Here is a 13,855-nt window from a genome sequence, read left to right on the forward strand (position 1 = left end):
ACTCTCAAGTAGCCATTGGATCAACGGGAACATCATAGCTAAGCCTGATCCTGTTTGCACATCCATAGTAGGGATCTTGGAGTGGAAACACTAGTCGATTTCCTCCTCAGTAACCAAAGCATGTTGTGGCCAATTGTAGCATACCTGCTGCCGTCCCACTGAGATCACAAAATAATTACAGGTGAGGAGAGCCCTCTAGGTGATCTTAGGTTCAGTCATCCAGAATAATCTTAAAGTCCCCCATTGCAGCGTCCAATTGGCTGTTAAATGATCCCATGATTTTCACCTCCACTACTGTATCTAGGATGTTGACCACTCTTTGCGTGAAGAAGAACTTCCTGATTATCCATCCTAAATTTGCCTTTTACTGATTTGAACCTGTGTTCATTGGTCCACTCTTGCAACTTAATTTAAAATAATTTTCTGGATTTCCATTTTCCATACTGTTTAATATACCTCTAAGATCACCACTCGGATGCCTTCTTTCAAGGCTGAAAAGCCCAAGATTCTCCAGCCTTTCCTCATAACTCAGACATTTGCCTCGAGGGATCAGCCTTGTGCACTTGAATGTCTCCCTTGTGTCTTGGTGAGCAGAACTGGATGCAGTACTCAAGATCTGACTAAAGCACTATATTAAAAACCCTAATTCTTTTTCAACTTCATCTATAGCTTTTCAGCTACAGAGTTGGCCTCAAGAAAAAAAGCTACCAACCTACTAGTTAGGACAGTGTTCCTACAGAAATCTCTTTTTTAAGTGTGATACTTGGAGCAATGGAGGGATGCCATCAACATCTGAGTACAGCATAGGAGGATTGCAACCACCAACCATTATCTCCCAACCATATGTATAGGGCTCGATGTTAGCAGGGCTGCGGGTTCGCGGCAGGGGGGCTTTTGGGCGTGTGGGTAACGCGCCCGGTGAAATTAGTCAGCCCCCCGCGCGATAGCAGCCCAATTGGATCCACTTACCTTGTCTTCCGGGTTCCCCGCTGCTGAGCTGCGCGTCGGGCGGACTGCGCATGCGCAGTAAGATCTGTCAGCTGGAGGAGCTCTATTTAAAGGGGCAGTCCTCCACTGACAGATGCTGCAACAAATAGCAAAAATTACAGCATGGAGCAGCCCGGGGAAGGCTGCTCCCAGTTTAATGATGCCTCACTCCAGGTATCTTTAGATGGGGTGAGGAGGAGGGAGAGGACAGAGATCTTCCCCCTGGCGGGCGGGAGGAAGCGGCCTGCCTCTGCCACCAGGAAGGCCTGGCTCGAGGTGGTAGAGGAGGTCACCTGCACCACCAACATATCGCCCACCTGCATACAGTGCAGGAGGCGCTCCAATAACCTCAGTAGGTCAGCCAAAGTGAGTACACTTAATCATTCCCCTACACTCCATCTGCCACATCACCGCCCCCACCCCACACCTCCTTCTGCACTGCCAACACTACTCTGTCACATCACCCCTCACACCCAGTCAAACCTCATCCTCATCTTCCCTGCACTTACTCACCTCGCCAGTACTCATCCCGCCACTACCACTCAACCCAATCCTCATACAATCTCATGGCTCCATCTCATACTCACCCTCTCGTGCATCTCTTTCACAGTCAGCCTCACTCAACCTGCCATTACCTGTGCTGCAGCCACAGGGCATGCATCACATATGTGCAGTAGGAAGCGCAAGGCAAACGTGTCGTGAGCATGAAGGGGATGCACAAGGGTGTTTGAGGGTTTGTCATGGTTTTTACTTATATTGAATTTCTGACCAACTCACATTACATATATTGGCACCACTACTGCCACGTCTTTGCGAATCTTGTCTGGTTTGTGCAATAATGCCCTTTCCTGAGGATCACTACGAAGACCCACAACTGATGCCACCCATTGTGTCACTGCAGAGTGGGCGTAGGTGTATTTGCAGGGCTCTTTTGTGCAGACGACTGAGAGACATCGGCGATGTCCCCGGTGGCACCCTGGAAGGATGCGGAGGAGAAGTTGTTGAGGGCATTGGTGACTTTGACAGCGACAGGTAAGAAGATGGTGCTCGGGCCAACCTGGAGCAGCTCGGCGTGAAGGAGGCTGCAGATGTCCACGACTACATGTCGAGTGACTCTGAGCCTCCGTGTGCACTGCTGCTCAGAGAGGTCCAGGAAGCTGAGCCTCGGTCTGTGGACCCTGTGGCGAGAGTACTGCCCTCTGCGACGCATCTCTCTCTGCGGTTGCCCTCCCTCCTGCTGTACAGGTGGATGTGTCACAGCACTGTGTTGTGGAGCTCCATGTGTCAGAGGTGGACGGCTTGACCGACGAGGCTGGTGATGCTGTTTGCCCTCCGAGGAGGTCATGACTGCAGCTACGGCGGCCCCCATCCGGAAGATGTACATCTGAGGGGGTCCGCAAGGTAGGTAAGTGTGTCCTCACACCGGGGTTGCGGTTCCAGGTCGGTGAATTTTCTTGTTAGGTGGAGGGTGGTGGAGGCCAAACTTTGTCCAATGTGACGGAGTGGCCACCTGTCGAATGCACCTTTGCAGCTGCCACAGGCTGCTGGCTGCAACACCTCCATTTGAACTGGGAGTGTTTCCCCCAGTATGGGAAACAGTCTCAGTTCAGTGTAAAATCCCACCCCTCCTAATAAAACAGCTCAATCAGGTCTGTAAACGATCTGAACGAGCAACATAAATACTTTCAAGTGGCATCCCGCTGGCTTTAATTGCCTGCGGGATTCCCACCTGCGGGGGCTGCGCGCGCATGCCGGCGCGTCAGTGGGGAACCCGGAAGTGGGCAGGTTGGAGCCGGGCTCCGGTCCCACTCCGGGATTCCCCGTTTTTTGGAGCCCCCCTGCCAGGAATGCACCCGATAGCGGGTGCTAAAATGATGCCCATAGTGTCAGCCGTGGCTCAGTTGGTAGCACTCTCGCCTCTGAGTCAGAATGTCATGGGTTCAAGTCCCACTCCACAGACTTGAGCACAAAATCTAGGCTGACACTATAGCGTAGTACTGCGTTGTTGGAGGTGCTATCTTTTGGATGACACGTTAAACTTGGGCCCAGTTTGCCCTCTCAGGTCGATGTAAAAGTTCCAATGGCACTATTTCGAAGAAAAGCAGGGGAGCTATCCACGATGTCCTGGCTAATATTTACCCCTCAACCAGCATCACTTAAAAAAAATATATTGTCTGGTCATTATCACATTGCTGTTTGTGGGAGCTTGCTGTGCCTGAATTGGTTGCCACGTTTCCTGCATTACAACTGACTACACTTCAAAAATACTTCATTGGCGCTTTGGGGTGTCCTGAGGTCGTGCAAAGCGCTATATAAATGCAAATCTTTCTTTTATAGTCAAAGGCGGACTTACCTGAACTTATCTGAAGTACAGTGTATGCAGGCTGAGATGCACCAGGGAGAGTATAACAGAGCTGTGTGCATTCTAGCCGCTGACCTGCAGCCAAACTACAGGATAGCACAGCCTTGCCAACGGCTGTCAAAGTCTCTAGCTCCCCGAGGGCAAGATAAATTTCAAGAGGAATACCCATCCTAGGATGCTTAAATAGAGATTTAAACTCCCTTTAACGGTAGAGATGAAAAAGCAAAGTAGATCCAATATTTGTAAAATTCAAAAATTAGGTACAAAATGAACAAATAAAGGAAGACAAGAAATTAAATTGTAATCTCTTCAGCAGCCCTGAGCTAGGAAGTCAGTTGAGATCACTGCTTTTGATTGCTATCCACTTTTGCTTGCTGGAAAGCACAGGTGTATGTGGACTCAAGGTGAGGACAGGATCAGGCTTGGGTGTGATGGGTTCTGCAGCTGTGTAGGTTACCAATTCTAACTGTTAGGCTCACACATGAAGAATGGTCACTTGTATGGGGTGCCACACATCAATAAAAAGGAAAATCAGCCGGTGTATAAAACAGGCAGACAACTCGCTGCCGCATGTTTCGCACCTGGCGGGAACAGGTAAATCGATCCTGATGTTTTAATTGACTGTCAGCCATTTCCCTCTTGTTTAGTTATTCTATTATATACAGTGTTTTAAAAACATGCATTAATAGATGTGATACAGTCTATCACCAATTAATAGAACACTGGGGCCTTAGTGTGGGTTCACATTAGGATTCAACATAAAATTGGGAGCAGTGAAGAAGACAGGTCAACAGTGCCAAGAGAATAAAAAAGTTAAGAGAAAGAAATGGAGCCCAGAGAGAAAAGAAATAAGCCAAAAGAAAGCAGTAATGTTGGGGATATGACACAAATAAAGACAGACTTGCATTTGTATAGCACCTTTCACGACCTCAGGATGTCCTAAACGCTTTACAACCAGTTAAGTACTTTTGAAGTGTGGTTACTGTTGTAATGTAGGAAATACAGCAGCCAATTTGTGCACAGCAAGGTCCCACAAATAGTAATGTGATAATGACCAGATAATCTGTTTTTAGGTGTTGGTTGAGGGATAAATATTGGCCTGGACACTCCTTTAAGATATATATCTTGCATAAAACAAGGTATGCCCAATACCTGTGTCTTTTACATGCACTGTTGACTTTCATGGGGGAAATATGGAATAGCTCCCAGTCCACCAATGCTTCAATTTAAAAATTGCTATCCTCATGTTCAAATCCCTCATGGCCTCGCCCCTCCCTATCTCTGTAACGTCCTCCAGTCCTACAACCCTCTGAGAACTCTGCGTTCCTCCAACTCTGGCTTCTTGTGCATCCCCCACTTGCTTCACCCACCATTGGCAGCCTTCAGCCGTCTAGGCCCTAAGCTCTGGAATTCCCTCCCCAAACCCCTCTCTCCTCCTTTAAAGACACTGTTTTAAACCTACCTCTTTGACTAAGCGCTTGGTCACCTGTCCTAATGTCTCTTTGGCTCAGTGTCAATTTTTGTCTGATTACAAGCCTGTGAAGTGCCTTGGAATGTTTTACTATGTTAAAGACGCTATATAAATGCAAGTTGTTGCCCTGTTAACTCCAATGGTGGGACTCTTAAGGTTCTGGACCTCGAATAATCAAGCTCACAGTAACAAATTATCTTTAATGACTTTTATTAATAGCACTAAAATACAGAGTAGCACTATAAAATGTAAAGTCAAACTAAAAAATTTAATGTAAAGAATCTTACAACACCAGGTTATAGTCCAACAGTTTTATTTGAAAATCACAAGCTTTCGGAGATTATCTCCTTCGTCAGGTGAGTCAGGAGATAATCCCCGAAAGCTTGTGATTTTCAAATAAAACTGTTGGACTATAACCTGGTGTTGTAAGATTCCTTACATTTGTCAACCACAGTCCATCACCGGCATCTCCACATCATAAAAAATTTAAAATTCAGACAAAAAGGTTATAGTTACCACTCTGGGAACAGAGATATGGGCGTCATTGCGCTGTTGTCCCGCCATTCTGTTCTAACAAACTGGTGATGTGCGTCTTATATAAGTGACTTGTTTACAGTATCCTAGCCACTGTCCTCACACATTAGTGGTCATGGAACAATTTATTAGCAAGCTTACCAGAACACTATAACCACACATCGTCTTTTCTATATGTTAGGGATCAAGAGTTGTGAAGACACTTGCCGTTAGACTGCACAACCAGACATTGCTCAAGAGAGATGCATTTTAAATGTACACATTGAGACATTGCATAGTGACTTTTGTTAATTTTAAGGCATGCATTCAGACATTATCTCATTTGGCCATGTTGACCCTGAGGGGTGCTGACCATCCGGCATTTATTAAGCAAGCATGAACATTTGTTAATTCTCCTTCACAAGCAAAAAGCATAATGGCGCAAAACATCCCAAAAGCATAATGGCATAAGCATCCTATTCATTCAGTGGAACCTTGTTGGCCTGAGACCTACAGCCAGTTCTACTGCAACTGCTGTAGCAGATGCAATTACCTTTGGTTTTACTGTTGTGAAATTGGTATTTTGCATTGAACACACTATAGATAGTTTTACCAATGACGAGGCCTGTTATACTGACAGAATTTTTCAGAATAATTTCCTGTATTTGAAACTGCAGAACATGCTGAATAGGGTGTAGATAATCTATTTATTCAGATAACCGCAAGTACACAGCAGTATATTGAAAATTATGATCAAATAGATGGCTTTGTATTTATGACTTAGTACCTGATAAATGAGGTTCGTTGTATTGAAAAGTAGCCCTGTTGTGCAAACAGATCAATGTCAGTATTCACCAAATTGTTAGTGGTGCTTCTTCATAAAAGAAAAACCTTTACATGAAGAGCGATGAGGATTTGCTCTGAAATTTGGTTTATTCCACCAGACTTGTAAAGAAGCAGAAGGATGGGTGAATTGTTTTTATCATGCAGTGATATATGGGATTATACGTTAGTGCAATGGTACTCATAATTCAGCTGGAGGCCTGTTCTGGTCTACCCCACGTTTACTTGTGGCACTTTCCAAGGTTTGGTGCCTCTGAGCTGTCACTGTTTATAGAATGTTGACCAAGTTTTATTTGATACTGTTCCTTTCTTGCTGTCTCTTAAAAAGGGCAGGAGATGCTATGATTATCCCAGCTTCCATACAGCAAATGAAAGGACTCCATTAAAATAGAATTAGTGACAGAACCATAATTTTTCTCTAACTGTGGAGAAAGTACCTGGCTTTTACTTGGCAACTCCCTGCAGTGCCCTAATTGGGATCAGGAGCTCACATTGTGTGGAACGGCACATCCCATGACTCTGCGATGCAACATTCCTGACAATGACCCTTGAACAAAACAGTTTTTGGGATAGTGGACAAAAAAGTGACATTGTATTAGTGTGACATGTTGCACTGCGGCCATCAAGATACCACAGCTGTGCTAAAACCGTTCTAATGGCTCAGAGAAACATGGGGCAGGGAAGGGATGTTACGGTAGATCTTCTTAGTGTCATATATCTGAACAGTGCAATGTGGTGCAAAAAATAGTACAAAATAGTACAAAACTAGCACATCAACTCGGATCATAAAGCAGATTAATAGAGATGGAATAAAAACAGAAAATGCTGGAAATATTCAGGTCAGGCAGCATCTGTGAAAAGAGAAACAGTTAACGTTTCAGGTCGATGACCTTTCGTCATCGGTTTTGCTGTTCAGTGAAACTGCCAACTTTAAAGTAAAAACTGACGGGACAATAACCATAGAACCACATTGTATGCATTTCTGACGCGTTAAATTGAATGCAGTTTATCTTATTAAGAAAACGTGAATGCTTCTATGGGTTTAACTTTCATGTGGCAGGTATAAACTTATTTCGTCAAAAAGAGTACCACGGGAGATACCTTAAAGTGTTACTTTTGTTCGTTTTGACTGCAAACTAACCATGTAATTTCACACGAAGCGTGTAATCTGGGCGAAATCGGAATTAAGGAATGAAATGTTAATATAAGTGGGATGTCTTTTTAGCGTTTCGGTGGACACAGACATGCGTTTGGGCAGTTTATTGAAGATTAAACTGAATCGCTTGAATGCAAAATCGGGAGAGTATTTAATGTATTTGTGTTAACTTGCCATGTTGGCAGCACTGAATACAAATGTTCTGTTATTGTGTAGACTGACAGCGGTTAGCTGGGGCAGTGCAGAAGTTATGTTTGGTATCCGAAGGACAATGAGGCTTTTGCTGGCTGAATGATCAATGTTGGATCAGGTTCACATTCACATTCCCCAGCTCCCACTCACCACCCACCTACACACGGGGCGGTACCACACCAAACAAAAAAAACACGAAGTTGAGGTTTTGCCCCTAAAAACGCACGGAAACTAGCGCGTCTACTTTATTTTCTTTTTACACGTATTTGGAAACCCGCCTTCAATAGGCACCGAATGTTTTTTTTTCCCTGCGCTTGGGCTGGCAGTATTTTGAGCGGTGATGCCGTCGTTCACGACCTGCTGCTCCGCTCCGCTCCTTGTAGAACGTTGTGTCGACGGGAGCAGAAACCTCGCGCCTCCGCAGTGACGGCGGGCGGTACCAGCAGCGGCCACGTGTAGCACATCGATATACCCCCGCTCAGCTCAGGAGAGAAGCCCCGACAGTAATGGATGGGAAGGAAGCGAAAATGTTAACTTTTATTAAAGTAATTGTTAGCTCTTGTTGCTTCCATAAAACGCCAAATATTCCGGTATTGGAGACACTTTGCAATGGGTGTGCTGTGGGTTGGAGGGGAGGAGATGGGACGGGAGGAGGGTGTGGAGACTGAGACCCGACACCCTGCCGGAGAGAGTGAGATGACGGCACTGTCACAAACCGGACTCTGGTAACAGCTTGTGGCCTGGGATGAAACGCAGTCAAATGGAACGTGAGTGGATTTAATTAAAACAAAAGGTAAGGTAAAGTTACAGCTCGAGGTTTTAAAATGTGAAGTTTCAGACTTTTTTCTCCCTTTAGCCTCTTTTGGATGACGCTTTGAAATGGACAGAAAACCGACTGGTCCGTGAAGTGCAGAATGAGGTGAGAGTCGCTGTTGTACCTTCAGTGGTTGTCAATTTCTAACTGTTGTTGTCTTTTATCTCATATATCGTCCAGATTTTCTTTTAAAATATACTTATTCATTCGAAGCAGACTTAATAACAAGGGTTTAAAAACTAGACACCAACGTGACCAGCTGTTGGACTAAATCCATTTAGCATCGTCTTAAAATTATTTCCTGTTAGGATATTTAGTGTGATGGTTAGTCTGAAGAGTATATTGCCTTTAGACCGAAATATATGTGGGATAAAATTTGTTGTTTTACTTCAGTAACTGCGATTATTATTATTAGGTCACAAAATGGGTCGAGATCAATCAAAAGGACAGAAAAAGCTCCTTTAAAAGGAAACGCAGACGCAAGGACGAGGTGACTTTCAAAGAAGTATGTATGTTCAAGTTATTTGAAAATATCCAGGAGCTTCCTTCCCAAATGCAGTAACTATTACTTTTTTTTGTCACTGATGTTTATTCCCAAAGGGTTAGAGGTGGATAGGTGAAAAAATATGGCTGAAGTTGGAAACAAATCAAAATCAAAGCGTAAGATAATGGGAGTTTGAAAATACAATTCTTTTGTTTATTCCTGTATTTTTCAAAAAAATGAATGTTTTGTTAATATTTAAAGGCTGACTGCTGTAATTTCCTGAAACCAGCATTTTTGGTTACAGTTTGCAAACTTGAATTCCATGTAGCAGAAAATATTTTTTTTGACAAATTAGCTAGAATGTGGCTTGTGTGATAAACATATTTTTCTTACTGCTGTTTCTTTTATGGGACTGTGGTATTTCTGGTAATAAACAATTCCATTTAAATATTTGTTCACCATAGAAAGGAACTAAAGACAGAGGTAGACTTAAAAGACCACTTGAGTTATGCCTGTCATGACCATTTTAAATTAATTCAGTTTTTTCCCCATAATTGTTCTGCCCTATTTTCTTTCCCTTTGTGTCTTCTCTCATCCTGGGATATGGTTCCATAGGTACCAACAGGCTTGGTATCTTTCCCATATGGCTATCTAGACAGTGAGTGCTGTCAGGCTGTTTGACCATGGAGAGTCATCGTAGCCAAGCCTCATATTGCCTTCATTCAACATAGACACAGGAGCATTTTCCAGCAAAGATGATTGTTTAGATTGATACTAAAGTTCTGGTGATGATGCAGCATTATCTTGTGTGCTGACTAGCAGCATTCAACAAAGTAATTAGAGCACTGAACTATATTGCAGTCCTTTGGTCAGACTTCATCCTGTGCACTGTATCCAGTGCTGATCACCAAAAAACAAGTGAGACACTCAAGCCCTAGATGCAGTGCAGAGAAGGCCCACATTGCTAATTCCTAGTGTCAGAGGACTGAATTATGAAAAAAGACTGGACAAACTTGGGCTCTTCAGCCTTGAAAGGAAGTAAGTAAGGGGGGCCTGATGGATGTGCCAATGATAGTTAATGATATAGAAAAGATAAATCTGGAAAAATATTTAGTTAAATCACGATAGTGGGCGAAGGGGACACAGGCTAAAACTGGTTTAAGGCAAATGTGGGAGTTGTGTCAGGATGTTTGGTTTGAGAAGTAGGCCCACTACCACCGCCTCAGGACAACAAGGGATGGGGCAATAAATGCTGATCTTGCCAGTGAAGCCCATATCTCTAGAATGAATTTAAAAAAGTGCCAAATATATAGTGTATAACAAGCAAATACACAGCAGTGCACTGATAGCAAGACCACTTGGAAAAAATGGACGTGCTCATCAACTGCAGAATGAAAGCAGCTGGTGTAAAGTCCTGCCAATGAAGTACATTTTAAAAGTTAAAAACAAACACTGGCGGCTTGCTGTGCTGTCATTTTCTTTTTAATGTCTGAAATAAGTCTTTTCAGCCTTTAAAAATTGCACAGATAGTCAGTGGGTGGTAAACTACATACCATCCACGATTGAGAATATATGCATGGAACTTTGACTTTTCCAGCTTGAGAACAATGCGAGTAGCATTGAAAAGTTCTACATTCATGCTACGGTGAAAATGGAACCAATATTTGGCATATGAATTGTCATTAGATTTCTTTTTAATTCATTGGTTCAAGTCCTATGATATTTTGGGTTACATCTTGAATGAGTTTATTAAAATTTCTTTTCAAATATGTTGGGTAAATGTTATGCTTATTGAGATAAAGGCGGCCAGTGCTGGGGAGTGGAACACTTATTACCATATTGTCAACCATTGTCAGTATCAAGCATGATCAGGTCAGGTATAGCATTGCTAGATGCAGAGCAAATCTCTCTCTACTCTGCACAGCAGCTTTCCTTAACTCCAAGCTCTAAAGAGTAACTTCCTACTGCACTAGAGTGATTTTATCCCCTCCTTCCTTCCCAAACCAGTAAACCTTATGCCCTCACTGAGTGAGATTGCCAAATTAGGGTCTGTTTTTATGTTGTGGGTCCATGCCCATTAGGAATTGAATTACAGGAAACAAATGCTTTATTATTTTCATAATTTAATCCAGCTTTGTCATAGCTGTATCTCAGTAATACAAAATTTAAAAATGTAATTTGTGGATTTAAGGGCCGATTCATAATCAGGTGCTCCTAGTGAGGAGTGCTGCTTGCAAGGGGGACAGGTCGGGAAATCGCAGCCCTGCTGCCTTTGATTTTCTGTCCAGTAATTTTAATAAACGGAAAATCACAGGCTGAGGGCCAGCAATTTACTGACCTATGCTGCCTGTGAACACTACTGCTCACTGGGAGTGCCCAATCATGCAATTAATCATATGGTGTGTAAAAGTGACATAAGACTAAATTATGTTAAATGTTGTATATGCACACCTGAACGTAGCATTGAAATCACTATTACTGGCTGTTAAAGATTTGCATTAATAAATTTGAATATTTCGAAACACTAGAATAGCCTCAAATGTGAATATATTATCTGCACTATAATTATTATATCAGTAAAAATATTTGTAATTTTTGGTACTATTAATAATGGTGGTGTGGGTCCATGCTTAATAGTTCCAATTTAATAAATTTGAATTTGTGTCTGTTTGCCAGGGCAGGGGGGAGAGATCGTGCATTGGCCTGGAGGTGGGGGGGGGGGTGGCAGTGGATTGCGTGGGGAGGGGGGGTGTGTGGATTGCAGGTAGAGTTGGATGGGGAGGGGGGAAGAGACAGTGGCAGATCATGGGGAGGGAAGCCTATTGCATCAGGTTAGCTTGGGGGGGCCGGAGGGAAGCACTCCTGCTCCTCCTGGCCCACAAGTAGTGCTGGAAAAGCGCTTACCTGCTGGACCCGGCCATTCTCGCTTCCCTTCAGCTGCAGGGTTTCCCGAGCCATGGGAAACCCAGCCCGCAGCTGTTAAATGTAGAAGGCTGCTAAAATCCGAGGCACACAGCTTCGTTAACATATTTAAATTACCGACCGGCCTCGCGAGAGCAGGTTACTCGCCTGCCCTCCAACTCCATTAAAACCAGAAGTGAGCGCGTTCGGGGCGGAATGGGGTCGGGTTTCAGATTTTTGAAATTTTAACCAAAACCCCCTGCCACTGTCCCGCCTGTCGTAGGGGGTTAAAATTCCCCCTTATGTCTCTACCATCAGAAAGGCATGTTTGCTTCAGTAGTTTTGAATTGGGTGCTAGTTGTATGTGACTGTCTGTCAAGTCTGTGTGTATATCCCTTGTTTGCTAAATTTATTTGAGTTGTGCCAATACAAGTATTTTGGAAGGTGTTTAGGCTGTTCGGTGCCTGCAAAATTGTGCTTCCTTATCGAGTAACTGATTAATGAAAAAACATTTAGAAAGCTTGAGAAAATGGAACAATTCAAGTACTTTTGTCAGTGTGCTGAACAAGTTTGACATTTGAACTTAATATGTAGATAATTATAGACAATTTTCCACCGCCAGCTGTTCCCTCCTGTGCAGCTGGATGAATCAAGATATTTTAAAGCATGAAGTCTGGATCGGAAAAAGGGGTGATTAACACACACACGTGTATGTGTGTTTGCATGAATCATTTCTGCTGTTCTGAATACATAAGAAATAGGAGCAGAAGTAGGCTATATGGCCCCTTGAGCCTGCCCTGCCATTCAGTAAGATCATGGCTGATCTTTGACCTCAACTCCACTTTCCTGCCCGATCCCCATATCCCTTGATTCCCCTAGAGTCCAAAAATCTATCCATCTCAGTCTTGAATATGTTCAGTGACTCAGCATCCACAGCCCTCTGGGGTAGAGAATTCCAAAGATTCACAACCCTCTGAGTGAAAAAATTCTTCCTCATTTCAGTCTTGAATGGCCGATCTCTTATTCTGCAACTATGCCGCCTAGTTCTGGACTCTCCAGCCATGGGAAACAGCCTCTTAGCATCTGCCCTGTCAAGCCCCCTCATAATCTTACATGTTTCAATGAGATCACCTCTCATTCTTCAAAACTCCAGAGAGTATAGGCCCATTCTACGCAACCTCTCTTCATAGGACAACCCTCTCAGCGCAGGAATTAATCTAGTGAACCTTTGTTGCACTACCTCCAAGGCAAGTATATCCTTCCTTAGATGAGGAGACCAAAACTGTACGCAGTACTCCAGGTGATGTCTCACTAAAGCCCTGTTCAACTGTAGTAAGACTTCCTTACTGTTGTACTCCAACCCCCTTGCAGTGAAGGCCAACATGCCATTTGCTTTCCTAATTGCCTGCTATACTTGCATACTAACTTTTTACGTTTCTTGTACGTGGACACCCAAGTCTCTCTAAACACCAACATTTAATAGTTTCTCACCATTTAAAAAATATTCTGTTTTTCTATTCTTCCTCCCAAATTGAATAACCTCACATTTCCCCACATTATACTCCATCTGCCACCTTCTTGCCCACTCACTTATTCTGTCTATATACCTTTGCAGGTTCTTTTGTGTCCTCCTCACAGCTTACTTTCCCACCTAGCTTTGTATCATCAGCAAACGTGGACACATTACACTCTGTCCGTTCATCTAAGTGATTAATGTAGATTGTAAATAGCTGAGACCCAAGCACCAATTCTCGTGGCACCCCACTAGTTATAGCCTACCAACCTGAGAATGACCCATTTACCCCTACTCTCTGTTTTCTGTCCTTTAACCAATCCTCTATCCATGCTAATATGGTGTAACAACCTTTTGTATGGCATCTTAATGAATGCCTTTTGAAAATCCAAATATGCTACATCCACTGGTGCCCCTTTATCTACCCTGCTACTTACATCCTCAAAAAACTTTAATAGATTTGTCAAACATGATTTCCCTGTCATAAAACCATGTTGACTCTGCCTAATCATATTATGATTTTCTAGGTGCCCTGTTACCACTTCCTTAATAATGGATTCCAGCATTTTCCTGATGACCAATGTCAGGCTAACTGGCCTATCGTTCCCTGTTTTCTCTC

At 43.4% G+C, this 13,855-nt stretch overlaps 1 protein-coding gene across 6 annotated transcripts in view; it reads left to right on the top strand.

Moving 5' to 3' along the window:
* Positions 1-13,855, top strand: part of aopep (aminopeptidase O (putative)) — a 260,440-nt gene that overhangs the window by 120,961 nt on the left and 125,624 nt on the right. For 5 of the 6 annotated variants that reach the window (XM_067983185.1, XM_067983186.1, XM_067983187.1 and 2 more), the window contains 2 exons: positions 8,381-8,443; positions 8,754-8,843. In XM_067983185.1, coding sequence (XP_067839286.1) covers positions 8,381-8,443; positions 8,754-8,843 — 153 coding nt within the window. Of the gene's footprint in view, positions 1-8,380; positions 8,444-8,753; positions 8,844-13,855 lie in introns of those variants that run through there. The other variant, XM_067983190.1, reaches the window with a different exon arrangement.

Source organism: Heptranchias perlo, chromosome 4 (genome assembly GCF_035084215.1).
Source record: "Heptranchias perlo isolate sHepPer1 chromosome 4, sHepPer1.hap1, whole genome shotgun sequence".
Lineage (NCBI taxonomy): Eukaryota > Metazoa > Chordata > Chondrichthyes > Hexanchiformes > Hexanchidae > Heptranchias > Heptranchias perlo.